This window comes from Arabidopsis lyrata (assembly GCF_000004255.2).
Source record: "Arabidopsis lyrata subsp. lyrata unplaced genomic scaffold ARALYscaffold_6, whole genome shotgun sequence".
In the NCBI taxonomy this organism is placed as follows: domain Eukaryota; kingdom Viridiplantae; phylum Streptophyta; class Magnoliopsida; order Brassicales; family Brassicaceae; genus Arabidopsis; species Arabidopsis lyrata.
Window position 1 is genome coordinate 8702857 of NW_003302550.1, and position 27770 is coordinate 8730626.

Consider the following 27770-nt stretch of genomic DNA (forward strand, 5'->3'; position numbering starts at 1 on the left):
GGCAAAATTAATTATCTATTGGTTCTATGGAGACCTGATTGTCATCTTCTTCAGGTCGATGAACGTTAAGCAAAGAAGGCAAAACTGTACTGTACCTGGTTTTTGCTTTTCCATAATATGATCTCAAAATCCCGGACTTCACTTATGCTAAGAACTTTGGGTCATCACCAAACATTTGAGTTCTCTGTTTGAATTCTTCCCCTAACAGCTAAACAGATTTATATTGTTAAATTTCATGACACTGATCAAATGAAGAATGTGACAGCGATTACAAAATAAAACCAATGCAGAATAGAAGCATATATGCAACAATACTGTTAAAAAAGTTACTTGGTTCATTTCCCCTCAATCCAGAAAACAATCTTTCTGGAAATGTATAAATCACAACGCTAGATAGTTGATGATTTTTGTTTGTATCGCGAAGTTGAGTTAAGTAGAATCATTGTCATGCATTTTAAAATGTTGTAAAAAACTTAGCAAAAACTCTTCAATATATTGTAAACAAGCTCAAACCATTTTGACCTCTTTAATATTATAATAATAGTTTTGGGATAAACAAAATTTTGTGGATAAGATCTTGGTACATACAAATTTGTATATGAAATAATAAAAGTAGAGAAGAGACCAATTTATCTCAGTGACCCTAGTATAATGTTTCAGAAAGGTTATTGACACTCAAATCGATAACAAGACCATAGTGGCTGGGCGAATAAATTAAAAAATACGGAAGAGTTGTCTGTAACTAAACAAGTCTTGGACCACCCTTTGCCAAAACATTTTGATTTTTAGTTTAGTGCATTGCCACATTTACAACAACAACAAGAATATACTTACACTTTATTTATTTTCGAGTCGTTGGATCATTATTCACTTGAAATGTATAGTACACGAAGACGTCTCATACATAACTCTTGTCGGACAGAACATATATATTGCTATCCTTAAATTAAATGTCAATGAGTTGCCATCAGAAGCGTTATGAACAACAGTACTACATTACCCATTTAATGAATAATGCTAAGAACAACTTTTATTATTTGTGCATAGCAGCTCAGACTTTAGAGTCACAAATTACTTTCTTTCCTTTTAGGGTTTCTCAAAAGTCAGAGTCAGATTTTGCATAAATATCGATTAATTCAAATCTTGCAGCACACTTGGCTACTTGAGCATGAAGAACGACCTTTGATACCTCCGAAAGTTTGAATCCACAGACTACAATTATGTATATAGTCTTAAGTTACTGACAAGTTTAGCTAATCAGTAAACAAGCAAAAAATGATTTTACCTTTGCTAGACCAAAACGTTTAACCTTTTTCACTTTTTTACTTTCGAAATTTTAACCACCGGATTGCGTAATTACCGTAGAGAGACGCGGAACCTTTATTGGAAACCAGTAATCCCGGTTTAAAGTTTCTTCAGCAGAAATAAAAAAATTAGGAAAAGAAAAGAAAGAGAATAAAACTTAAAAAAGAGTTCGCACCAAACCCAAACCAAAGTAGAAGAAACTGACAACATCTGTGTCTCTTTCTCTCTCTCTCTCTCCGTATCCAAAAAGAGAAAAAACAAATCAAATCAAAGACCAAGCCAGTCGCCGGAAAATGCTGACGTGTATACCTCGTTCAAAACGAGCCGACGATGAATCCTCCGGTCAACCCGACGATCCAGATTCTAAACACGCCAAATCTCTAACATCTCAGGTAAATTAAATTCACTCACTCTCCTCCTTCGTCTCTATTTTCGTAATTCTCTCTTCTGATTGAGGGTATTTTCGTCAATTCAATCTCAGCTCAAAGATATGGCTCTTAAAGCATCAGGAGCTTACCGGCATTGTACGCCGTGCACGGTGGCGCAAGGTCAGGGACAAGGACAGGGTCCGATCAAGACCAATCCGTCAACGTCGTCGGTAAAGTCGGATTTCGAATCGGATCAACGGTTTAAAATGCTGTACGGAAGATCAAACAGTTCGATTACATCTACGGCGGCGGCGGCGGCGGTGACACAGCAACAGCCTAGGGTTTGGGGGAAGGAGATGGAAGCGAGGCTTAAAGGGATATCGAGCGGCGAAGCGACTCCGAAATCGGCGAGTGGGAGAAACCGGGTCGACCCGATTGTCTTTGTAGAGGAGAAAGAGCCTAAAGAATGGGTTGCTCAGGTTGAGCCCGGAGTTCTCATAACCTTCGTTTCTCTTCCCGGCGGTGGTAACGATCTCAAGCGGATACGTTTCAGGTACGTTACTATGCACCTTACTTCATCCTACGGTTATGATTCTTTTGTTGACTCTGTTATTTGATCGTACGGTGAGTTTTAGTTTGGCTTCGTCGTTGGCTCGTTTTTTTTTTTAAGCACGTTTTGTTTTGGTCGTGATTTTGTCGAAAATCTACTACTAATATTTTTAAAATAATATAGTATCTCGAATTTACAAATTGAATATTGCAAATTTCTATAGGAGATAAAATAACAGGGCCCAAGTTTGATCTTGTTTCATGTATGTTTTTAGAGAAATTATACTAGATAATCTAAAAAAAAAAACAAAATTAAATATCTAACCTCTAACCCCTCTATTCACTCTCTTTCTCTTTCTATCTCTCTCTACCTTCTTTCTAAAAAACTAATTTTTCTTTTTTTTTGGTTATTCACCTAAATCACCCTAAACTAATTCATTTGGATGATATGTTTATGTAGGGAAAATAAAACAAAATACTTAGAATTAAAATCGAGTAAAAAAGTCATCAAATAATTTTGGTTTATTTCTTTTTTTTTTCATCAATTTTGGTTTATTTCTAAACTGATAAATTAAATCGAGTAAAATGCATTAGCTGAGGTTAAAATAAAAATAAATAAAAAATTATTAACCCAACAAATAAACTAGAAGAAGGGTAATTTCTGAGTGTGAAAATGAGAAAAAGTAGGTAAAAAATAGAGAATGGGGCCAGAGTTGTCGACAGTAACGCTTCACGCCTAATGAGAAGCAAAGGCCGTAAAGGTCCAAAAAGCAAAATTGGGTGTCTCCTTTTTTAAGTGCTTTCTTGGGTCATCTCTTCTCATTCTGTCTTTTGTTTTTGCTTTTTTCAATATAAACTTATTTGACTGATAATCATTTTTTCTCCTCTGTTTGTTTTCTTCAAAATTGTTCTTAAACATATGAATTATCAGTAATATTACATGGTATAAAACATCATTCGTCGATAAGTTTGCTTCTAACTTAATTCTGTATAGATGTTACAAATGTTTCTTTCTTTATTTTTTGTTTAATCAAACATTCCAAATCATTGTTTGGTACATGTTAATCTTATAATAATTTTTCACCAATACTTTTTAACGTTTTTCTAATAAATAAAGAATTTTGTTTTATTGATTCCTTATTCTCCGCGTCTTTGTCCTCTAATGACATTATTGCTGTTGTTGGAGCATAGAAAAATATGGTTCTTCTTATTATTCCAAAAGACAAAAAAAGTAGTACTATATATTACTCTAAAAGACAAGAAGATATATTATAAATAAACAAAGCAAATAGCTTTAGCCTCTTTAGCACAGTTTTGTTCACTCCTCCTATGTCGCCTATTGATAACGACAAGACAACTTCAACGTATTTCGTCTCTTCCTTAGTTCGATTCTTTGTCTTTTTTCATATTATTCACACTTCTAGTTCTAGCACTCACTGTCTGTTTTGTCAAAACCTTCTCTTTCTTTTTGCTCTCTATGGGTTTTCTTTTCGATCAGTTTAGTTCCTGAGGGCGTAATAATGTGTGGTTAGATTGAGTCCTCTGTTACATGTGTTTATTGTTTTGTTTTGTTTCGATATTGGTACACAAAAATAAATTAAATTGAAAATTGAGTTTGCTTGGAGAAATTCTCTTCTACCCACCTCCACCATTATTTTCTTTTACTGTGTAGGCCACAATCATATTTCTTAATTATAAGCTTTGACCATTGCTGTCGCTATTTCTTCGTCCATGTCTTTTTTCTTTATTTCTACGAAATTTTTTGATTGATTATTTATTGCTATCAGCAGCCTACCATCAAGTTAGACCCTAACAAAAAAAAAAAAACTATTTCCAAGTTTCAAAAGGTTGTATTTGTGTCTCCTGTTTTCAACTCTCTTTCTTAGCCTATATGTGTTCAATTTGTCAAAAGGTTCTATTGAATTAGCTATTTTTATTTTGTCTAATCTCCCTTTAATCCGCCTTCGTTAATGCCCACTTTGGTCCTCTGGTTCTGGTTAAAGTCACTCTTGACTAATATTTTATGTAACCATTACAATTACCTTAGAATCTCATGTGTCAGAAAATCAATGTGAGCCAAGTTGTGTTAGTCCGGAAATGGGATGGAGTTACAATTAAACATACATTATACTTTTGGTCACTGCTAATTTTTAGCTGATAACAATAATTACCAGGATTAGTCTGACAATTTACTCTTGCTATGACATTTACTAAAATCACCTCTTAAGTTAGGCTTTTCAATCTTTCATCTCCTGCTCTTGGACTGCTGTAATTTGATCATGGCCTTTTCCTAGTAGCATTTTGAAGAAAATTAGCATGTTTCCAAAATGTATCTGTGTCTTAACTTTTGTTTTGGATTTTTTATTTGTCTTTGATTAGCCGAGACATGTTCAACAAGTTACAAGCTCAACGATGGTGGGCAGATAACTATGACAAAGTAATGGAACTTTACAATGTTCAAAAACTAAGCCGACAAGCTTTCCCGCTCCCTACGCCCCCTAGATCGGAAGACGAGGTTAGCTTTTTTCACTAAATCGGGTTGACAACTAAACCTGTGATATTAGTCACTAATTCCTCTGAAAATCTTTGATTAGAAAGCAAAAGTGGAGTACCATCTAGAGGACACTCCTGCAACACCGCCTCTAAACAAAGAACGGTTGCCTCGTAATATCCATCGTCCAGCTGGATTGGCGGCTTACTCATCCTCGGATTCACTCGACCATAATTCAATGCAAAGCCAGCAGTTTTATGACTCTGGTCTTCTCAACTCAACTCCTAAAGTTTCAAGCATCAGTGTAGCCAAGACAGAAACTTCTTCCATAGATGCTTCCATAAGAAGCAGCTCGTCAAGAGATGCAGACAGGTCAGAGGAAATGTCGGTGAGCAATGCGAGTGATGTTGACAACGAATGGGTGGAGCAAGATGAGCCTGGCGTTTATATCACCATTAAAGTTTTACCAGGTGGGAAAAGAGAGCTTAGAAGAGTCAGATTCAGGTACCGTTAAACTTCCTTACATTGTTTCAAAACTCGGGTTTATCCATCGGTTCTGAAATATATATCACTCAAACTGTGTTTTCTTTTGCATTGCACAGCCGAGAGAGATTCGGGGAGATGCACGCGAGATTATGGTGGGAAGAGAACAGAGCAAGGATACATGAACAATACTTGTGAATTGTGATCATCATCGTAAATCTGGTCCGATGCATCTAAGGGCTTTGTTTCTTTCCTCATTCTCTCGGTATACAGTTTTTTTTTTCCAGCTCAAGTAAATTTCTTCCACAGGTACTCATTGTGCCTCCCAAAAATCTCAAAATATCAATTGTGGAATATTTTTTAAGGAGGTTTCTTATGCTCTTCCTTAAAAAAGATTGCAAAAGCTTGGAAAATATATAATGTTGTCTTCTTTGCTCCATATGTGTATCCTTGGTTCTTTTAAAATTTTCTTCAATTTTTTTAGTACCAATCAATGTTTCTATGTGTCGTAGTCTCGTAGAAGAATTCGACTGCTATATTTCTTTAAGACATGCACACCGATACTAAGTATAGAACTTGATGTCATTATAGTTATCTGATGTTTACAACGTTAATAAACTCATCAGCTGAGACTTCAAACTTTGGTCTTAATTATAAATTCAACTTTTGGCCCTAATGGACATGTCTCTTCGCAATCTTAGAGCAAAATATAATATCATGTGATATATTCATGACGGTTCGTGAAAATGTTAAATTTTGGACTTGGATTTTCAATTTACTTGTGGAAAAGTATATAGACTGACAAAAATGGAAATATTATTTGGTAAAATCACATTTGTAAATAGAAAACTAATAAATAATGCCACGAGAAGAAACTATAGAAGGGTCTAGAAGATCTTTCTAAACAAACAAACAATTATGCAAATTTACGGTTTTGAGATTAATAAAACAGGAAATTTATCTCAAAATATGACATGTTATGTAACGAAAAAAAAAAAAAAAAAGTATTAATTGGGCATATATGAAGCCCATCTACAAGTTGTACAATCCTTACTGTTTATAATGTTTGAACCTACCACTATATTTGTTTCGCATGTACCAATCAATGTGTTTATGTGTCGTACACGAATACGACTTCTATATTTCTTAATTTAAGACATGGACACCGATAAAGAATTTGATGTCATTGTATCTGATGTGTAAAACGTTCGTCATATGATTTAACTCAGCTGCATCTGAGACTTCAAACTTTGGTCTTAATGATAAATTCAACCTTTGGTTGGTCCTAATCAACATGCTTTCTTTGCAGATTTAGAGGAAAATATAATATCATGTGATAAACTCATGACAAATTGTTAGAAAATATATAAAATTTAGGACTTGATTAAATTTTTTATTCTTTGCATTTTTGTTATTATTTGTAGTAATTTAATGTATAGTTTTTTTTTTTTTTTTTTAATGTGAAGTATAGATTTGATCTCATCAAGGAAGAGGAAATCCTATCAAAAATAGGAAATACTCTTTAATGTATAAATATACTTGTTTCAATGAGAAAAGAAAGCAAGCCTTTGTGAAATATTTCAACAAACTTGGTTCCTTTGTCTCCCACACAAGTAAGATCATGTGATGTCTCTATATACATAAATATACATACGAAAATTGTATGTGTTCGAAATAAAAGAATCTAACATTATCTCTGACTCTACTGATTTTGTAGAACTCGAGTTTCATCATGGACTGTCCTTAAATACTTGTCTTCTTTCTGCTCACGTGTTCGGCAATTCTGCTCAACAACTACTACAAGAAAGACGGTTCCATAATCGTGGTAGAAAAAAACGTCGTCTTAAACTATGGCATCCTCGGAAACAACTAACGTCCCATCTCCGTCCAATGATATCAGCTTCTACAAGTCCATAGGTGTTACAAAAATCCGAATCTTGGACCCGAACACAGAGGTTCTTAACGCCTTACGTGGCATCCCTAATATTAGTGTCACCGTAGGCGTCAAGAAACAAGATTTGGATGCTCTGGCCAGCTATGATGCTGCTAAGAACTGGATAGCGACCAATATCGAGCCTTACTTAGCCGACGTCAACATCACGTCCATTATCGTTGGTAACGAAGTCATTGTTGAAATATTTCGAGAATGAAGAAACAGAGTAAGAGGTAAAGATTTATCTCTTCTCTTTTAAAGAAGTCAATAACGAAATATGAAACTTTTTTATTTATAGATTTAAAGAACTTGAAAGTTTTAGTGTTAAACTCTGTTTTCGTGGTTAGAGCTGGATTTGGAAGTTAAGTAACTTCGTATGTTTTGGCTTCATGTGTTTCAACAGTAACTGATAAGTGGGAACATATATTTTAGACCCTCTTTCTTGTCTCAGGATTGTAACACAAATAACACAATGCAGTCTCACATTCCAACAAACAAAGGAACAGTTTTATTCTTATAAAGGATCAAGTCATGAAAGAAACAGATTCATGACTTGAAAAGTGTGATCAGATCAACGACGCTGCGATTGGTCTTAAACCCTGTAGATAGTAATTGTTTAAGAGCTTCACATAGTTCTTAACAGGCTTATACAATCTTGGTCGTGCCTCGGACACAAGCCCATTCACAGGCTGAATCTCTTTGTCTGCACCTGGAATGAAAAAGTTGCAACAGATATCCTTTCTTTTTCTCTGTTAGTCACCACTCTATGAACCAGGCTCTTGTATATCCCATTGCTCATTATCTTAAAACACACGAGAAATAGAGATTACTTATGTCACATCTACACATATCAAATTTTTCAAAATCATAAGCGTAATGATTACCTCCATCTGATCTCCAACATTGATCAGAATTGTATCTGCAGAGACAATTGGAGCTTTATACCACTTCCCATCTTTGAGAAACTGAAGCCCTTCGACATTTTTGTCGGGCAAGAGAAGAGTGAAAGCCGACTTATCAGCATGCGGTTTAACACCGATAACCTTGTCCGGCCTCGGACATGGAGGATACATGTTGAATCTTGTATCCATCATAGCATTTTCTCCATACATGTCTAGAAAGCAATTCTCTTCCAATTCCAAAGATCTAGCCATTGCTTTTAAGACTTTCTTAATCACTAGATGTTGCTTCATTGTGTACTCATGTAAAGTTTCCCTGAACAAACGATTTGTCAAAACAAAGATCAATCAATCAAAACTCTATTTTTGCATTTAAAACGTTGGTCTTAAACTCTTAATTGACATAAGAATAGATCTAGAGCCAATAATACAATATCATGTGATAAATTCATGACAAATTATTCATGAACATGATTATTTATTTTTTTGCATTTTGTTTTCTATTCTTGTTACTTTGTACAAAAATAATAATTTAAATCTAATTAAAACATAATATTTCTTAATTATATATATCCACATAAATGTTGACATTCTTTTTTATTAGAGCTCATGAATTTGGATATGAATACATGATACACATAGAAAATCAAAGATGTGTTATTTTTTTTCACCCTTAGAGCTTTTCCATTTGGAGTCTCTAGTTAAGAGATTCTCATTAAAATTTAATCAAAAATAAATAAATAAATACTTTGTTAAGACAAATTTTTTAGAACCGGTTTTCATTTGAGAACGCCATGTATCTACATTAAAACCATTTCTCTCATACAAATGTCTTTTTTTTTTTTAGTGGCTAACATGTTTCTGATAAATCAAATTTTTTTATTTAAAATATTAATTAGATAGTTTATATATCATTACTTTTATTTTATTTTACAAATAATAAAAGAAATTTATCTACATACAAAGCTCCATTATGTATAAGTTTCAATTAAATATTACTATTATTTTTCACTGATATTACTTTATGTTAATGCAATATTAAATTAGCATTGGTTTTTTAATAATAAAATATTACAATATTTAAAAAAATGAGATTTAAGAATTAAAAATTATATTTTGACATATATAGATATATATATAGATATATATATACCTTTACTACATTTTGATATTTTATAAATTCATGTATACTTATTACTTTCTTTCCTTATATATAAACTTCATGTCTTTATTATTATTGTCATCCATAATATTTCTAGTGTTTTTTTTTTCTTTCAAAACTTAGATTATGGATATATTTAAGATATAATTTCATATGTTTATAAAAATATTAATGGAAATTTAAAAGAAAACTTTAATTTAATTAATATTAAAAATATTAATATTTAATTGATAAGATATCCAAATGGGTATCCAATTAATGAAGATAGAATATGCAATTTAAAATAGACTTCTCAAAAAAAACTTTAACGAAAATATTAATGTTAAATTGGTGGGATACCAATGGAGATGCTCTTGTTTGAACTTTGAACCAAAATATATATATATATATATATATATATATATAAGAGTAAGAGAAGCATGCATGTTAGATTTTAGCTGCATACTCCTTATTCGCCCATATGCCATAGATAGATTTTTCAGTTGAGTTTTTGTCAACTACATTAGATTTCTAGTTTACTTATAGAAAATCACTGCATCTAGACAGACAAGAACGGAAACTCTAATTGGTAATTTTACAATTTTACATAGAGATATTAATAAAAAAAAGTGGAATATTTTTTGTCAACTATATATCTATATATAAACCTAGAACCTATGTTTTGCAACGAAATACACAAGAATAAACAAGTTTGGTTCCTTCGTCTCCGTTAGTTCATCATACAAGTAATATCCTTTGATGTCTCTGTATGCTTACATCCATACGAATATTTTAAATGTTTGATTGGTTAAAGAAATTGTATATGTTTGAAATTGAAGAAAATAATATAATCTCTACCTCTACTGATTTTGCAGAAACAAGTTTCGTGATGGAGTGTCCTAGAATATTTATCTTCTTCTTGCTGTCGGCAATTCTGTTCAACTACACCAATGACGTTTCCATAAACGTGGCAGCAACAAACGTCGGCTTAAACTACGGCCTCCTCGGAGACAACCTCCCGTCTCCATACGATGTTATCAGCCTTTACGAGTCCATAGGCGTTACCAAAATCCGAATCTTCGACCCGAACACAGAGGTTCTTAACGCCTTACGCGGAAACCGTAATATTAGTGTCATCGTAGGCGTCAAGGACCAAGACTTGGCTGCTCTTGCGGCCAGCGAAGTAGCTGTTGAGGACTGGTTTGCGACTAACATCGAGCCTTACTTATCCGACGTCAACATCACCTCCATTACCGTTGGTAACGAAGTCATCCCTGGACCAATCGGTCCACAAGTGCTTCCCGTCATGCAGTCTCTTACCAACCTTGTCAAGTCAAGGTGTCTTCCGATCTTGATCAGCACCGTGGTGGCTATGTCGAACCTCGGACAGTCGTATCCACCTTCCGCAGGAATGTTCACGCCTCAAGCGCGTGAACAACTCGTTCCTGTGCTGACATTCTTGTCTCAAACGAATACGCCAATCCTCGTCAACATCTACCCATACTTTGCTTACTCGTCCAATCCCGTCAACATAAGTCTCGATTATGCCATCTTCAACACCAAAGATGTCGTGGTTGAGGATGGGACAATGCAGTATTCAAACATATTTGATGCGATTTTCGACGCTTTCGTGTGGGCAATGGAGAAAGAGAACGTGATGGATTTATCCATGGTTGTGACAGAGACTGGATGGCCTTCGGCCGGTAATGGATACTTAACAACACCAGACATTGCGGCTACGTACAATGGAAATTTTATCAAACATGTTGAAAGCGGTGTAGGGACACCAAAGAGGCCAAACTGTAGCATTGAAGGGTTTTTGTTTGCGACTTTTAACGAGAATCAGAAACCGGCTGGAACTGAACAGAACTTTGGGTTGTACAATCCTACTGATATGAAGCCAATTTACAAGTTGTTTTGATTTTAGATTCTTGAATCTTGGACTCTCCCTAACTCATTAGTTTCAAAGCTCGTTTTTTAGAGTTTCTTTTAAGGGCCCTTGTTAAAACGCTCTAATAGTTGTAATAGAGTGGGACAAAAAAAAACAAGATTAAAGACTACCATCCATTTTATAAGATTTCCTTTTTCTTCGTAAAGAGATCTTGAAGCCAAACTCAGTTGGGTTTGGAGTTGGCTTTGCAATGGCATTTGAAATTATATATTTTTGAGGTTGAGCAAAACAAAAAAAAACCAAAAAGGAAAGGCTGCGTTTTGGTAAGGAGGCGAAAAAATAGGCGATTAGGGTTTGTGATTTCGTGTCAACTAAGGTAGCTCACCGGCGCCGCCAGGCAGCTCCGGAGGGCAGAGATGAGTACGACGGAAGGATCTACGGATCTCTCTGGCACACAGGAGGTGGGTTCATGGGTTTCGGTGGTTCAAAACAAGCAAACTCTCAAAAAATACGATCTAAACATTTCCACTTCGGAGGGGCAAAGTTCTGTGGAGATTCCGGATGAGATTTTTGAAAACGTTACACCGCTCTGGGAGGATTTTCTTATAGGGAAGTTCCTAGATACGGCACCACATGTGGCTAAGGTTCATGTCATCGTTAACAAAATTTGGAAACAGGGGTTCGATGCGCAAAAAATTAATGTCTACGAAGTCAATTCCACAACTTTGAGATTCCGGGTTAGCAATCCTTTGATTCGTGCCAGGGTTCTCAAAAGAGGAATGTGGAATATTGCTGAGGTACCAATGGTGGTCACTAAGTGGACTCCTAATGCGGAGAAGGAGCAACAGGAGGAGAAATCTGTTCCACTATGGGTTTTTCTAAAAAATGTTCCGATGAATATGTATTCTTGGGAGGGACTGAGTTTCATTACAAGCGCAGCAGGTCATCCGGTGCGTCTACACCCAGAAACAGCTGCGTGCTCAAGTTTTGATGTTGCAAAAGTTTTTGTCAACGTTGATTTGTCCAAAGAATTGCCAAAAAAGATAAAATTCACAAAGAATGGTAAGGAATTTTGGGTGGATTTTGTCTATCCTTGGTTGCCTCCGAGGTGTTCTATCTGTGAAAAATGGGGACATCTTGATTCAAGATGTGTTGCCAATAAAAAACATTCAGCCGTAGGTTCTGAAATGAAGTGGGTGGAGAAATCTAAAGGTACTAAAGATGCAGTGGTACAGACTAGTACGCTGGAAATAGTTACCACTTCAGACAAAGTAAGTGAAAAGGCACAGGAGACTGACCAGACAAGTTCAGAAAAGAAGGATGATGTAGGAGAGTGGTCACAGGTATCTCCTTCAAAAACAAGTCGCAGCCCGAGTAAAGCAGTAACAGAGACGCCCATTCTTGTTTCAGCATCAAAATTTTCTGTCCTCTGTACTGAAGAGGAGGAGGAGGGTGAACTTCAAGCAACATAGGAAAAGAATGATGATGATGATGATGAGGATGGTACTAAGGTAGAAGATGGACAAGCTACATCTCATAGTGAATCTCATGAGACAAAGGAAAATGATGAGGAAATAGTAGGGGGGAAACCACCTGTCACGCGTAACACCTCAAAGAAGATGAAGACTATTTCGGAGACCTCAAACCAGGTAACTAAGGACGTTGTTCCAGTGGTTACGGGAAGGAGGTCCAACCGAAAAGCCCTCTAAATGTCGAGTTTTTCATGGAATGTGCGGATTTAATAAAACTACTAAACATTCCGTGGTCCATCATTGGACAAACAATAGTGAGGTGCAATTTGGTTGCTTATTAGAGACGAGAGTCAAGGAAAAGAAGGCAAATCGTATTGTATCTCAAGTATTTAACGGTTGGTCATTTATGGCTAACTACGAGTTTAATAGGCTTGGTCGTATTTGGATTCTCTGGAGATCAACAGTGCGTTTAACTCCAGTTTTCAAGAGTGACCAGCTGATCACGTGTTCAGTGTTAATGGAAGGGGAGGAGGAGGAATTCTTCTGCTCTTTCATTTATGCAAAAAATTTGGCTGAGGAAAGGAGAAGTTTATGGGAAGATCTGAGAAATCATCAAGACTCTCAGATGTTCAGAAACAAACGTTGGATGCTGATGGGTGATTTTAATGAAATATTGGATATTGAAGAACACTCAAACTTTGAACACTCTCCTACTATTCCACAAGGTATGAGAGATTTTCAAGAGGCGGTAAGACATTGTTCACTAATGGATATTGGTTCACATGGTCCATTATTCACTTGGTGTAACAAACGAGATGAGGGGGTGATTTGCAAAAAACTCGATCGGGTACTGATAAATAGTGCTATGCTCAACCATTATTCACAAGCGTACTGTGTATATGAACCAGGGGGCTGCTCTGATCATCTACGGAGTAGAATTCAGATTCAAAGGGAGAAAGTGGCTAAAAGGAAGCCTTTCAAGTTTACAAATTTTATTGCGACAATGCCCGAATTCCTACCTCTACTCCATTCCTATTGGCAAGACACACCTACCCTGTTTCACTCTACCTCAGCAATGTTTCGTTTTTCAAAGAAACTTAAGAATCTGAAACCTCAACTCAGAAACTTAAGTCGAGAAAAACTGGGGAATTTGCAGACAAGAGTAATAGTGGCGTTCAAGGATCTGTGTGAGAAACAAAAGGAGACTCTGTTACGACCTACGGATATAGCATCAAAGGAAGAAACAGAGGCCTATTATAAGTGGAATCACCTGGCAGAATTGGAAGAGAAATTTCTAAAGCAAAGATCGAAACTCCACTGGCTTGATGTTGGCGACCAGAATAACAAAGTTTTTTATAATGCAGTGAAGTTGAGAGAGTCAAAAAATTCCATCAGAGAGATACAACTCCCGGACGGATCAACAGTCTCTAGCCAAGAGGAAATAAAGCAAGAAGCAGAGCGGTTTTTCTCGGAATTCTTAGGCCATGTACCTACAGAGTTCGAAGGATTAACTGTTGATATCCTTGAAGAATTAATACCTTTCAAATGTAAAAATGCTCATCAATGTATACTTGAAAAAGAGGTTACAGCAGAGGAAATACGGCAGGTGCTCTTTGCGATGCCTGCAAACAAAGCCCCGGGACCGGATGGCTTTACTTGTGAATTTTTCAAATCAGCATGGTCAGTTGTCGGTGACGATTTCACAACTGCGATTCAGTCGTTCTTCATTAAAGGTTTCCTCCCTAAAGGAGTAAATACCACTATTCTTGCTCTGATTCCGAAAAAAGAAGATGCCAAGGTAATGAAAGACTATAGACCAATATCTTGTTGCAATGTTCTCTACAAGGTCATATCCAAGATATTGGCTAATCGACTAAAGTCTTTACTACCGGAGATTATCTCGCCAAATCAAACAGCGTTTATCAAGAACCGGCTCTTAATGGAAAATGTGTTGTTAGCTTCAGAGATCGTAAAGGACTATCATAAGGATGACGTTTCTCCTCGTTGTGCCATGAAGATTGACATCTCCAAAGCTTTTGATTCGGTGCAATGGTCTTTTCTGTTGGAGACACTTAAGGCCATGCACTTCCCGGGAAAATTCATACATTGGAATCAATTATGCATTTCAACGGCCACATTCTCCGTACAAGTCAATGGTGAGCTCGCTGGTTTTTTTGGCAGTAAGAGAGGACTAAGACAGGGATGTGCTTTATCACCATACCTATTTGTGATCTGTATGAATGTCTTATCTCAACGTATTAACAAGGCTGCGGTAGAGGGTAAGTTTGGTTACCACCCAAGGTGCCATAACGTACTACTCACACATTTATGTTTTGCAGATGATTTAATGGTTTTTGCTGAAGGGACAAAGAGATCTATAGAAGGAATCATGTCTGTTTTTGATGACTTTGCAAAATGTTCTGGACTGAAAATTAGTATCGAGAAGTCTACCTTGTACATGGCAGGAATAGCTCCGGAAACACAAGCAGAAATCCAACAGAGCTTTCCATTTGCAACAGGTCATTTGCCGGTACGCTACTTAGGCCTACCTCTAATGACCAAGGCAATGTCAGCTCAAGACTACCTCCCCTTGACAAAAAAAGTACGAGCCAGAATAAGTTCTTGGACGAGTCGATTTCTCTCCTACGCGGGAAGGCTGCAGTTAATACGATCGGTTTTACTGAGCATCACAAACTTTTGGTCAGCAACTTTTTGCTTACCAGGAGCGTGTATGAAGGAGATCCAACAGTTGTGTGCTGCTTTCCTTTGGAGCGGACCAGATTTAAATACTCACAAAGCTAAAACATCTTGGGAAACTGTTTGTTTACCTCGCAGTGAAGGCGGCTTGGGTCTGCGACCACTCAAGGAAACAAATAAAGTATGTGGGCTGAAGCTAATCTGGAGACTACTTGCTGCTCCAACGTCAATGTGGAGTAAGTGGGTTCATACATACCTAATTCGGAAAAAATCTTTTTGGACAGTGAATGCAAACTCATCACAAGGATCTTGGATGTGGAGGAAAATTCTAAAGCTCCGGGACTTGGCCAAGAATTTCCATCGGGTTGAAATTAAAAGTGGTAGAGGGACATCGTTTTGGTATGATACATGGTCTTCTATGGGAAAGTTATTTGACAACTTTGGTGATCGGGGTTGTATTGATCTTGGAATCTCAAAGGCAGCCACGGTAGAGGAAGTCCTTAGTACTCACAAAGGAAGACGGCGCCGTGTGGAAAATCTCAATAAGGTTGAAGCTGAAATCGAAGAAATAAGATTGAAGAGGAAACCAGAGGAGGATGATGTGAATTTATGGAGATGGAAAACAGGTTTTAAAGGGAAATTCTCTTCAAATGAGACTTGGAAACTCTTGAGAGTAGAGCAACCTATCTGCAGTTGGGCTAAGGGTGTTTGGTTCTCCGAAGCTACACCAAAATATGCCTTCATCACGTGGCTTGCAATGCATGACAGATTAACTACGGGGGTTCGTATGGGGAAGTGGAATGCACAAGTAGACGTCTCGTGTAAACTCTGCGATGAACCGGTAGAAACAAGAAACTATCTTTTCTTCCGGTGCAGCTATTCAAGACAGATTTGGGAGACATTAGCAAAGGGATTACTTCAAAACAGATACACATTGGAGTGGGATCAACTCATGTTGCTCATTTCAAGTAACACGCTCAAACAGAAGGCACGTTTGCTTCTGCGATATGCCTTTCAAATCGCAGTCCACACCTTATGGAGAGAGGAACAATCGACGGCATGGAGAAGACCCTATCACAGCATCGATCCTTGGGAAAACCATCGACAAGAACATTCGCAACCGGATCACTCTTCTTCGAAAAACCGGAAACGCAAAGTATGAAGACCTTTTCACATTTTGGCTTTCCACTAAGTTTTAAATTGTAAACTCAATGTCAAAAAACCTCAAAAAGGATGCACTTGATGTAACACTGATTTTTTTGGTGAATAAATTTTACATTCATTCAAAAAAAAAAGAAATTATATATTTTTTATTTTTTTTCTTAAAACAATATATAGTATTTATATATCTCTTTTTTTTTTTTTTTTTTTTTTTTTTTTTTTTTTTTTTTAGTATTTATATATCTCGTTCTTTGACATACACAAACTATGGTGTGTTTTTTCTTGATCAAACTGATAACTTCCATTAAGCTTAACAATCAACTACGGTGTTTTAGAATCAACTTTCACTATTAGAAGAGAAAGATTGTATAAAGTAGGCCTGGGCACGAAGCGGATATTCGGAAAATTTGGGATATTTGTTATTCGATTCGATTTAACCGAATACTTGATTTTGTGATTTGCTTTGATCCGAAAATTTCCGGATATTCGGAATATCGAATATCCGGATTTTTTGTGATATTTGCGGATATCCGCTTCGATACTTCTGCACTTATTAAAACCCTAAAAAGTTAAGCGCTCGCATGTAAAACTACGAAGAAAAATATAAAATTTGGGAAAAAGTAGTCGTCACAGGATTCCAACTTCTTATTTTTAAGGGATATTGATTTTTTTTTTAAAAATTCCACTTCACTAATAAAAACTATTAAATTGTGTCACAAATACAGGTCCGAAGGATAAAAAACTGAGTTTACAAATACAAGCCAAAAACATATTACGATATACACATATATATATATATATATGTATATATTTCTAATAAATATCGAAAAATACGGATCGAAGCGGATATCCGACTTTTAAAAAAATAATATTTGTTATTTGCTTCGGTTTTTACGAATACTACATTTTTCTATTTGATTTGCTCCAAAATATTACGGATATTCGGATTTTTCGAATCGAATCAAAACTAATACCGAGTCGAAGCGGATCTAACGAATATTTTGCCCAGGCCTAGTATAAAGGATCATAATAACATTCATCAATTGGAACTTGCATATTTTTTTTTAAAAGATTATATTTTATTCATAGTAATCCATTGTTTGTTCTTTTTGGTTTGTGTAGTACACATAATATTATTTGGATCAGAATAATATTATCTTCGGTAAATGATTAGAATCATGCCATGCAAGCATAAATCATGTAGACACATTTAGAAATGTTAATATGGTAAAAGAATTGGCTCATTAGTCATACCAACTCGCTAAAAGTACACCCACCAAAAGCTTGAGCTCGTAGAAAGCATGTAAGTATCAGTACATCATACATGCAATGCAAGTAAGCATGCAGGCAAGCCCTGCCGGGATCTGCATTAACCTGTGCGGGTATCCATATTTTGTAATCAATTTTTTATTGTTTTCCATAAGAAGATTTTGTTTTTGTTCCTGTCTTCTATTCTAATGTATAGTTAATATTTGGAAATACAGTATTACTTAAGAAATCACTTTCTAGAACAAAATTTGAAATTAGCAAAAGATTATATTTAAAAAATAAGTGGTGTAAATCGTGATAGTTTCTAAGTTTGATCTAGAATTCCGAGCATAGTTCTAGATGTATTTTAGTTTATTTGTGAAGAAGTTTGTTACGTTAGACAAAAAAAGAATGAAATAAAAATGAAGATTAGCAAATTTATAAAATAGGCTTGGTGGATAGCTAAACCACGACAAAAACCAAAATTTTTACTATTTTAGTGATACTAGTAAAATAGAAAACATATCTCAACTATGTATATATATTGCATGTACCTACAACCAAAACAAATAAAAAGATACAAGTTCCTCGTGTCCGTTATTCAGATAAATACTATCTTCGTTTTGCAAATACACGTTCATTATTATGGATTATCCTAAAAATTCGTTGTTGTTAATGCTCTTGTGCACGGCATTTTTGTCAAACTACAACAGTGGTGGCTTTGTAGATGCAGCAACAAACATTGGCTTGAACTACGGCCTCCTCGGAGACAACCTTCCACCTCCATCTGAAGTTATCAACCTCTACAAGTCTTTAAGTATTACCAATATTCGGATCTTCGACACGAATACGGATGTCCTTAACGCCTTTCGAGGGAACCGCGATATTGGACTTATGGTAGGCGTTAAGAACCAAGACTTAGAGGCTCTTTCGGTCAGCGAAGAAGCTGTTAACACATGGATCGTGACCAACATTGAGCCTTACTTAGCTGATGTCAACATCACGTTCATTACTGTTGGGAATGAAATCATCCCTGGAAAAATCGGCTCTTATGTGCTCCCCGTCATGAAGTCTCTCACCAACATTGTCAAGTCGAGGAATCTCCCGATCCTGATCAAGTCGAGGAATCTCCCGATCCTGATCAGCACCACCGTGGCTATGACCAATCTTGGCCAATCGTATCCACCTTCGGCCGGAGATTTTACGCCTCAAGCACGTGAACAACTAACTCCAGTGCTGAAGTTTTTGTCACAAACAAGTACACCTATTCTCGTCAACATCTACCCTTACTTCGCTTATGCTGCTGATTCTGTCAACATTCATCTTGATTACGCAACCTTCAACACCGACGCGGTCGTGGTTCAAGACGGGCCACTAAGTTATTCAAACATGTTCGATGTAATATTTGATGCGTTCGTATGGGCAATGGAGAAAGAAGGCGTGAAAGATTTACCCATGGTGGTAACAGAGACCGGATGGCCGTCTGCCGGTAACGGGAACTTAACAACGCCAGATATCGCGTCTATATACAACGGAAATTTTGTCAAACATGTGGAAAGCGGTAAAGGGACACCGAAGAGGCCAAACAATAGCATTCATGGATTTTTATTTGCTACGTTCAATGAAAATCAAAAGCCAGCTGGAACCGAACAAAATTTTGGATTGTACTATCCTACTGATATGAAACCAATCTACAAATTGTTTTAATTTTTAGATTCTTGAATAGTAGACTATCCCAAATCATCAATAAATGATGCTCTAGTAGTTGTAATAGAGTGGGATATGATCAAGATCCACAATAACACTTATTTCTTATAATGTTGTATGATTTTCTTTTCTAGTAAAAATACCCGGAAGACAGTTTGATCCAGAGCTACCCTTCAATCGCCTTCGGATTCCTGTTTACACTCCAGAGATCGAATTGCTCTACCCGCAAAATTTTCGAAAACCAACAAACTCTCGAATCAGCAACCGAAAGTGGATTTGAATTTGTTTTTGCTTAAGTGAGTTAGCAACATTCATTAGCAAGGTGTCGTCTTGTCGTGGTATTACCTATCCTGTGGGTTCAATTCATATCCTGTGTGTGGTGTATGTGAATGTAAACTGTTACAAGGACAAAGCCAAATTTGTAAATAAATCTGACAAGCACCAAAGCAAACCAGATAAAGAAACAAATGTTTTAGGGATACCAATAATATAAGAGATAAACAAAATATAATAAGATTAAGAAACATATCTTAGACATGTATAAGGTCTATCTTACACTCATTAAACAGGGAACAGTATCTCAGACATATATAAACTCAAACTTGCAAGCTTACACGAAACAAAACAAAAAGAAAACAAGTTTAATTGGTTCTTCAGGCAAGTATGATCATGTGGTATTTCTTCATTTCTTGTATGTGAATGTGATACGTCTGTATATACCTAATATTCTAATACAATAATTTTTCTGGCGCTATTGATATTTGCAGACACAAGTTATATTATGGACTATTCTAAGAAGTTGTTCCTAGTACTTCTCTCATGCGTAGCGTTGATTATCAGCTACAACAAAGTTGATTCCTTAAGCACAACATCAGTCGTCGGATTGAACTACGGCCTCCTCGGAGACAACCTCCCATCTCCGTCAAATGTTATCAAGTTCTACAAATCTCAAAATGTGGCGAAAATCAGGATATTCGAGCCAAACAAGGACGTCCTAAACGCCTTGCGTGGAAACCGAGAGATCGGAGTCACCGTAGGCATCAAGAACGAAGACTTGGCGGCTCTTGCAGCCAACAAAGACACAGTTAAATCCTGGTTCGCCACTAACATTGATCCTTACATAGCCGACGTCAACATAACATTTATTACCGTCGGAAACCAAGCGATCCCGGGCGACATATATGGCCCCCACGTGCTTCCTGTCATTCAATCTCTCACCGACCTCGTCAGGTCGAGAAATCTCCCGATCTCGATCAGCACCACGGTCACTACCACGAGCCTAGCTGTGTTGAAACCACCTTCCACAGGAGTTTTAACACCCCAAGTACACCGATATTCGTCAATATCTATCCTTACTACTTCTATGCGTCCGACCCAAAGAACGTCCCTCTCGAGTACACTAATTTCAATACCGACCAGATCGTGGTCAAGGACGGTGCACTAAAATATTCCAACTTGTTTGATGCAATTTTCGACGCTTTTCTGTGGGCAATGGAGAAAGAGGGAGTGAAAGGTTTACCTTTGGTGGTGTCAGAGACTGGGTGGCCCTCTGCCGGGAATGGAGGTATGACGACGCCGGCTCTTCAATATACGTACATTGGTAACTTTGTGAAGCATGTGGCAAGCGGTAAAGGAACGCCTAAGAGGCCAAATAGTAGAATTGATGGGTATATATTTGAGACATACAATGAGAACCAGAAGCCAGTTGGAATCTATCAGCATTTTGGGTTATACGATCCTACCGAGCCGACGCCAATGTATAAGCTCTATTGATCCTTAAGTGTTCAGTTTTTACTTTCTTAAGAATTTGGGTTGTCACAAAAATGCTCTAATAATGGTTGTTTAGGGATTGAAAGACCAATGGTAATGCCAATACTAGCGTACCCATTTAATAAAACTTTTCATTTTAAATTTAAGTTGGTTTCGAGTTAGCCTTATAAGAAATTTCAGTTTAGTATTTGCCTGTGTGGTAGTTGGAACTACTAAATTGCAGGAAAAACATATCGAGGATCAAAAGAGCTTTGGTGTTTTATGCAGCTCCTGTATTTTTACTAGTAAAACTTTCTTTCCTGAATTTTTTTTTTAAATTTTTTTAAAATCAAAGACGTCACCCAAAGGCCAAAGCACAACGATAATAGGTTCAGTGAACACTAAATCTCTGTTTCCACAATTTGAGAAATACAGTACAAAAAAAAAAAAAAAGAAGCAAAACTTGAACAATCTTTAGTTATCATATGCGGTGGTAACCAAATGAACCTGATATCTTCACGATTAGACACATGTTTGCTGGAACCATTTGTTGATTTAGTGACCATATTTCTGAAACTCCCACTCGCTGTTATCTGTTGAAACTCAGCAATATTAGTAAACAAACAAAACCTGCAAACTATTCAAGAAGCATAAAACCGAGAAACACATACCCAATGGACAAACTTGACGGGTCTTTAGCCATCTGCTGATGCAGTGAAAGTGGAAGGCGTGATTACAAACCCCTGCAAGTACACGAATTGAGTGTCTGTGGTTAGGGAAGGCACTAACCATTGTATGTATTTCCACTTGAGTTGTCACATTATAGAATAAGGATTCAAATGGGTGCCTCACACAATCACATACATCTTAAATGAAAACTTCTTACTTTTTCTAACACTTCCTAGCTAACAAGATTCACCCTCAAATTGGTCATTCTTCATTGGGCGATCAAGAATACAGAGATACGTAATACAGTGATTTTGGTCATCCTTTGATTTTCTAATTCATCATCTATCATACAACCCACTACTGCAAGACTTTAAAAGCATGCAAACACAATAACTAAAATTTGGTCTCTCTCTCTCTCAGAAAATCTTTAAAACTCCATAAATCTAATCAACTGTACTACTCATTGACCAATATAGATTGCTGCAAAACAAAGATAGGGTCTCTTCTCAAATAAAGTAAAGACATGTATCAGAGTGATACTACCACATAAGCAAAATTCAATGTCAGGATTTAAAAAACGCACTCGGAGATACTAGAATTGTTTCACACAACACTAAGTTGCATAGAATTTTGTGTTTCTAGATACAAAATTACGATAGCTGCAATTGTAAGCCAAATCAAGTTTCAAAACAAAAAGCAGAGATTGTGATCAAGATCCAGAAGAAACAAGGCTTACCCCAAGCAACAGTGCATTCCTCACTTGTAGCACTAGCCTGATTAGCTTGACATTCAATGCCTAACAACAAACCAAAACACAATAACGAAATAAGCATAAACAATCGGAAAATTCAGTAAATCTCATCGTAACAAATTCCATAATCAATCGATTGCTCTTGGACTTACACAGATCCATGATGTGGTTTCTGCAGATCGCACAGTTGTCAACAACGATATCTGCAACCAAAACAAAGATCAATCAATCAAATAAAACTCTAACCTAACCTAACCAAAATTAACATCGTAACACAAACATCGAAAGAAAGAAAAACATCGAAAGACATATTCAAGATAGTATAAGGATTATCGCGGTTACCCCAAGCCCAGAGAGCAACGGCGCTCCACTTTTTAATCTCGAATCGCTTAGCTTTCTTGTTGAAAGACGAAGCGGCTACGCTGCTGGAGGCTTCTCCGGCAGGAATCATGGTAACGTCGGAGTCCAGATTCGCCATTAATCTCTGATCGGAAGGAAAATTAAAACCCTAGAAAAGCCGAAGAAAAATCTCAAAGTTTGAGCCCTCGCTTGGTTTGTTGTGGAGAGAGATATTGACACAAGACGGGAGTAGAAGAATAAATAAAGCAGCTTTGGGCTTTTTTGCCTATATAATGGGCTTTCGGGGGAATTAGATTCCCGTAAATTTCCATAATTCGCTTAACTTTTCCTTCTTTTTTTTTTAATCTTAAGATTGATAAATATCCTTTTATTATCCCCACAAATTTTTATTTTTAATTGATAAATTAAATACTATTTTGTAAAAATAAATAAATTTTTGCTAAAGTATCGCCAGAATATTTACAATAATTATATGACTAAATTAATCATATGAATTCATTACATAGCAAGAGTTCAAATTAATTGGAAAATCATTACATCATAAAAGCTTAATAGCTTATTCCATTTATAAAATAAAAAAGAGTTTCATTCTAATCAAATATATGAAGATGTTACAAAATAGTGTCAAGATAGTTTTCTACAAGCCATATGAGTTACATATATTGTTAGGTGAATGTTTATGCTTCATGCCACTTGCCTCTGGTCTCTGAGAGCCGAAACTTTCTTCCGCAGTTCGAGATTTGATATTCTCTCCACCTCCAGAGCTCGTTCAAGCTATACACAATCCATTGATTTTGTTAGCCTCATGTTAAACAAATGGGGATTGAATTCGATAAACTCGATATAGGAAGGAAACTATAGAATCAGAATAACTGACTTAAGACTTTTTTTCCACCAACATATTGCATCTCTAAAACATACAATGAAGAGACAAGAGAAGATTTTACCTTTGCAGCGCGCATACTCCATTCTCCAAGAATAGCTCTTAACCTTTCATTTTCTGCAACATACTGTTTCAAGAGTTTCGATTTTCGAAAACAAAAGATGATGAGTTTCACAGATCCGAAAAAATGTTGTAGCCCTTGCAGATTGTTGGATGCAAAAGATTGCATGGTAGAACTGTGTTGATATACATCATGTGATGGTGGAAAGTATGTTTTGTTCTCATATGTTCTTATGTTTATGGATAGATTCAAACCTGATTATTGGTATTCCGGACGTGCTGTATCTCTCTATCTCTCTCAGAGATCAGAGATCGAGCGAGATTAAGCTCTGAATGGAGTTGATCCACCTGCAAACACACAATTTTCATTTACTATACTCCTTCGTTCAAAGATGCTACATAAAGGATATCAGCCTTGAAATGTCAATCAACTATGATAAGTTTTCCGCCAAATGGGTAAAAGAGAGATGAGAAAGAACTTAATATTGTGAAATTTGCAAGTTTATTTGTTAACCGAGCTTTACCTCAGCAGAAAGTGTTCGCAATTCCTGATCACGAGTGGCCACAAGATGCGCCAAATCAACCTGAAAGTTTAACATTTATCAATTGCAAAATTAAAAGCCCAATGGAAGGAAATACATGGATTTTAAGAAAATTATCAAGAATGTTGTTAGCATGTATCCACCCTTAAAGCTCTGCTAAAAATAAGTCATTAATTCGCAATGGAGCAGTTCAAACCTGAGGCGTGCCACTACCATTGGTTTCATATTTGCTTAAGGACTCCTGCAAACGCAGAATCTGAAACAAGAATAAGAGAGGTCAGAAACTCACTCTAGCGAAATCATGGGGTAGACGATGAAGAACTAGAGAGAGCATTGAACTTAGGATTACTAGTACAAAACTGTAGACTAATAAGAAAAAACACAGGCATCAAGATTCAGAAATGAAGTACTCATGATAAATGTTCCATGTATTGTCACCTCTTCACTGAGATAATGGAGATTCTCACGCTGATATTGCAGTAGAGCCATTTGCTGATCAGAAAGGCGACCGGCTTCATGGTATCTGTATTTCAAGCAAACAAAACGAAGTAAGACTTGAGAATTGTAAAAGCATTGCCATGTGCAATACAAGGTTGCCATGTTAAGCAAAGTTTTCATGAATACTAGGAATAAGGTTTCAGTGAGATTGTGAAAGTACCTCAATCCTTCCAAAGTAGCTGGTTGAAGAGGAGAATATAATGAATTTAAGACATCGGGCTGAGAGTTCACTGAGTTATACTGGCGAACGTAACCTACCAGAATCAAAATACTGATAAGAAGAGCTGCATAATAACCTAGCTACACAAATCTCTAACTAAAGACAAATAACTGGCAGAAATATTGTAAGAAAAGCTGCCAAAAGAATGCAATATGCGCTAGCCAATCGTTTTTCCGAATACACGGTATGGAAATTTCTGCATTGAGAGCAAAGAGTTTTCAAACTGAAACCCAGAACAGCAATTATTAAAGATGCTTCAATGATCTCCTGATATTCATCCACAAACAATAGCCAATTGCAAGAACTGCATACATGATAAATATAAACACAAATGTATGACCGTAGATGTAAACAATTTGATAGTGATTTAGCATGCAAATGATCGCGATAGAGCCCAGATGCAATGGAATGATTTCAGTTAATCCTTATGGGTCAGGTGAATAAGAAATGAAAACTGATTCTAAATCTGACACTTGGCATAACAACTGAACCTGGTGTATTACATATATCTCGCAACTGGAAAGTGAATCTATTAGGCATTATACTGCTCTAGTTGAGATACTAAAATGAGGCTGAATGCATGCCAACAAATATCTGGACCTTATGCTTACCAACAAATACAATCATAAAAGAAGCCGCAGAAATTGCTTCAACAGACATGATGAACCTGCAACAATAATATACTCGTAAGCTTTTTCGACCATGCCAAAACTAAACTTACTTCACCAAATTGTTCCAAAACAAGAATACGCAAGACATTATCCGGTTCCAAATACTATTTCTAGTCAATGGCATCAATCTTAAACTCTTCGTAGGCATTCAAATTTAGCTAAGATATTGGTAAATAAGTTAAGTCAAATCTGTCAACCTGAGTGAATGAAAACAGTTTCTCATTAACTTAGACGTTTTACCATGTGATGTGCAATAATTTTCTTAGCAAGACAAGTCAAAGGATTGAGTCAGAATCTTCGTACTATTCTTTATTATCAACGACAAAAGAAAGAAAACAGAAAATGTGATCATCTGGAAAAGAAAACTCATAAGAATGTAAAAGCAGTTAATGTATAAACAGAAGGCTGCAGACCTTTGCACAGTAAAAATGGGAAGAACACTGACATATGGTCTCCACACCATGAAAAGTAGCATAGATGCAGTCCCTAGAAAAAAACGGAGTCACTTTATTGAGCACAAGAAATAGATATATGTAACAATATATGATTGGAAAAGTAGCATTAAAGATTACCATAGGCCATGATTGCAAATGGCAGACGAACTACATGTTTCAATTTCTGACTGAAACTGTAATAACCCTGCAATACAAGATGAAATGACTACAAATACACTAGAGAATATCAACCTATTATTCCTATATGGTTTACAAAAGAAATAAAATGAGCTTGATCCGCCTTGTTAGAACAAATGTTACCTGCAAGCGTATTTTCTGGACCTGATTGACAAAATATTGCTGAAACATACCTGTTGCAGAAAGTACTTATGATAATTTATACATATCCGGCAGAATATTTTAAAGCTGAAATGTGACATGAAAGCAGAAATAGACATATGATACAAGAAAATAGATTTTAATGCTTTGTATAGGTAACATTAAAGCAATAAAATGTTGTTCTAACTACAAATTTACTAGGCAGTAGTAAACAAAGATTATAGGGGAGTATTGTGGTTACCTGTTAACATCAAGAGAGCAACATTGCAGCTGCAAAGCAGCGATGGGATAAGATACTCTACAGACTGAAGTATCCATGGTGCCCCTGCTGCTAAAATAGCATAACCTGCCTAAATTGAGCAAATAGTAAATAGAAAGTCAGGCATACATGTTTCTTATTATCCTTATTAAAAGGGGATGTTACAGAACTCTGTGTTGAAGTAGAGTTTGGATTCACATGCCAATATGATAAGATAAATGCAGCTTCCAACGAGACTTCTCGATTCTCGATGACCGAATAGAGGAGCTTCATGCAGTATATCAAGAAACCTACAATCACAAAACACTAGATGAGGAGCCAATAGAGGATATAGAAGAATATTTTCGAATGGTTACAGTAGCATCAGAAGAGTCATTGTCAGAAAAAGACATGAGAATAAAAACACAGGAGAAGTGACCAATCTGCAAAATACTCTGAAGAAAAGGAAAAAACGGAAGAAAACCAAAATACTTTGAAAGAAGAAACTCAAAAAAATCCAGAGCTCAAAAACCAAATGATCGAAATCACGAAGCAAAAAGTCGTAAACGTTTCTCTAGAATTGTAAATCAATGAGCTTACATAGCATTGTCTTGCTCCGTCGTCGGATTGACAGAAGAAGCGCGTCGATCGTTAGCCATTTTGGTTTGGGCTTCTTCTTTTGTTTGTTGGAGTGAAGACTGTATGTAATCTCCGAGACTTGTAAAAAGAGGGGCTTTTGCTTGAAATTAGGGTTGAATCATATTCGTTGCTCCAATCTGGAGATTTGGGAGATGTGAAGAGCAAGCGTAAGAATAGAAATCTTCACTGTCAAATCAATCAATCAATCAATCAAAGGATTTGTGAAGTCTCTCTGAACAACCAGTCAATAATGCTGTCACCGTTGGTGATTTTGGTCTAAATATTTAAAGAATTAAACCAAAAAAAAAAATTAAATTTTCTGATTGGTCTTTGGTGAGCCTTAATCGCTAGTATTTGGGAAGATAGGACTTT

The 27770-nt window shown here is 36.3% G+C and overlaps 7 protein-coding genes across 7 annotated transcripts; 4 read left to right on the top strand and 3 right to left on the bottom strand.

Moving 5' to 3' along the window:
- The first annotated feature begins 1392 nt into the window (after positions 1 to 1392).
- LOC9310069 (protein Brevis radix-like 4) lies at positions 1393 to 5671 on the top strand. Its single transcript, XM_021023329.1, has 5 exons — positions 1393 to 1697; positions 1787 to 2226; positions 4602 to 4737; positions 4817 to 5217; positions 5316 to 5671. Exons 1-5 carry the CDS (start codon positions 1599 to 1601, stop codon positions 5392 to 5394), a joined length of 1155 nt encoding a protein of 384 aa, XP_020878988.1. The 5' UTR covers positions 1393 to 1598; the 3' UTR covers positions 5395 to 5671.
- Positions 5672 to 7292: 1621 nt separating this feature from the next.
- On the bottom strand, positions 7293 to 8428 carry LOC9308014 (probable 2-oxoglutarate-dependent dioxygenase At5g05600). The gene is given in 3 exon segments (XM_021023505.1): positions 7293 to 7853; positions 7856 to 7931; positions 8014 to 8428. Coding segments are annotated over 3 exon segments (543 nt in total). The 5' UTR covers positions 8323 to 8428; the 3' UTR covers positions 7293 to 7695.
- A 1618-nt stretch (positions 8429 to 10046) lies between these two features.
- LOC9310070 (probable glucan endo-1,3-beta-glucosidase BG4) lies at positions 10047 to 11116 on the top strand. Its single transcript, XM_002871899.2, has one exon. It carries the CDS (start codon positions 10059 to 10061, stop codon positions 11088 to 11090), a length of 1032 nt encoding a protein of 343 aa, XP_002871945.1. The 5' UTR covers positions 10047 to 10058; the 3' UTR covers positions 11091 to 11116.
- A 7144-nt stretch (positions 11117 to 18260) lies between these two features.
- LOC9308015 (probable glucan endo-1,3-beta-glucosidase BG4) lies at positions 18261 to 19362 on the top strand. The gene has a single exon (XM_002871900.2). It carries the CDS (start codon positions 18284 to 18286, stop codon positions 19343 to 19345), a length of 1062 nt encoding a protein of 353 aa, XP_002871946.1. The 5' UTR covers positions 18261 to 18283; the 3' UTR covers positions 19346 to 19362.
- A 30-nt stretch (positions 19363 to 19392) lies between these two features.
- LOC9308016 (probable glucan endo-1,3-beta-glucosidase BG4) lies at positions 19393 to 21547 on the top strand. The gene is given in 2 exon segments (XM_021022625.1): positions 19393 to 20667; positions 20670 to 21547. Coding segments are annotated over 2 exon segments (990 nt in total). The 5' UTR covers positions 19393 to 20126; the 3' UTR covers positions 21119 to 21547.
- LOC9308017 (RING-box protein 1a) lies at positions 21419 to 23098 on the bottom strand. The gene is made up of 5 exons (XM_021022627.1): positions 22857 to 23098; positions 22667 to 22717; positions 22500 to 22559; positions 21766 to 21837; positions 21419 to 21687 (listed from the first exon to the last, which is right to left on the bottom strand). The coding sequence occupies exons 1-5, from the start codon at positions 22990 to 22992 to the stop codon at positions 21650 to 21652; spliced, it is 357 nt and encodes a 118-aa protein (XP_020878286.1). The 5' UTR covers positions 22993 to 23098; the 3' UTR covers positions 21419 to 21649.
- Positions 23099 to 23332: 234 nt separating this feature from the next.
- On the bottom strand, positions 23333 to 27745 carry LOC9310071. Its single transcript, XM_021022624.1, has 14 exons — positions 27360 to 27745; positions 26983 to 27070; positions 26763 to 26871; positions 26504 to 26553; positions 26321 to 26387; positions 26162 to 26234; positions 25689 to 25744; positions 25018 to 25111; positions 24798 to 24882; positions 24556 to 24615; positions 24342 to 24401; positions 24073 to 24165; positions 23822 to 23884; positions 23333 to 23648 (listed from the first exon to the last, which is right to left on the bottom strand). Exons 1-14 carry the CDS (start codon positions 27416 to 27418, stop codon positions 23559 to 23561), a joined length of 1047 nt encoding a protein of 348 aa, XP_020878283.1. The 5' UTR covers positions 27419 to 27745; the 3' UTR covers positions 23333 to 23558.
- Positions 27746 to 27770: the final 25 nt, after the last annotated feature.

What these genes read in the sequence shown, in the direction of transcription:
- LOC9310069 (XM_021023329.1), top strand. Translation starts at nt 1,599, where the DNA reads ATGCTGACGTGTATACCTCGTTCAAAACGAGCCGACGATGAATCCTCC. An exon ending in CCAAATCTCTAACATCTCAG is followed by an intron (nt 1,698 to 1,786) that starts GTAAATTAAATT and finishes ATTCAATCTCAG; the next exon opens with CTCAAAGATATGGCTCTTAA. An exon ending in CCCCTAGATCGGAAGACGAG is followed by an intron (nt 4,738 to 4,816) that starts GTTAGCTTTTTT and finishes ATCTTTGATTAG; the next exon opens with AAAGCAAAAGTGGAGTACCA.
- LOC9310070 (XM_002871899.2), top strand. Translation starts at nt 10,059, where the DNA reads ATGGAGTGTCCTAGAATATTTATCTTCTTCTTGCTGTCGGCAATTCTG.
- LOC9308015 (XM_002871900.2), top strand. Translation starts at nt 18,284, where the DNA reads ATGGATTATCCTAAAAATTCGTTGTTGTTAATGCTCTTGTGCACGGCA.
- LOC9308017 (XM_021022627.1), bottom strand. Translation starts at nt 22,992, where the DNA reads ATGGCGAATCTGGACTCCGACGTTACCATGATTCCTGCCGGAGAAGCC. An exon ending in CGTTGCTCTCTGGGCTTGGG is followed by an intron (nt 22,718 to 22,856) that starts GTAACCGCGATA and finishes TTTTGGTTGCAG; the next exon opens with ATATCGTTGTTGACAACTGT. An exon ending in AAACCACATCATGGATCTGT is followed by an intron (nt 22,560 to 22,666) that starts GTAAGTCCAAGA and finishes GTTTGTTGTTAG; the next exon opens with GCATTGAATGTCAAGCTAAT.
- LOC9310071 (XM_021022624.1), bottom strand. Translation starts at nt 27,418, where the DNA reads ATGGCTAACGATCGACGCGCTTCTTCTGTCAATCCGACGACGGAGCAA. An exon ending in ACGGAGCAAGACAATGCTAT is followed by an intron (nt 27,071 to 27,359) that starts GTAAGCTCATTG and finishes TTGTGATTGTAG; the next exon opens with GTTTCTTGATATACTGCATG. An exon ending in TCCGGAATACCAATAATCAG is followed by an intron (nt 23,885 to 24,072) that starts GTTTGAATCTAT and finishes CTCTTGAAACAG; the next exon opens with TATGTTGCAGAAAATGAAAG.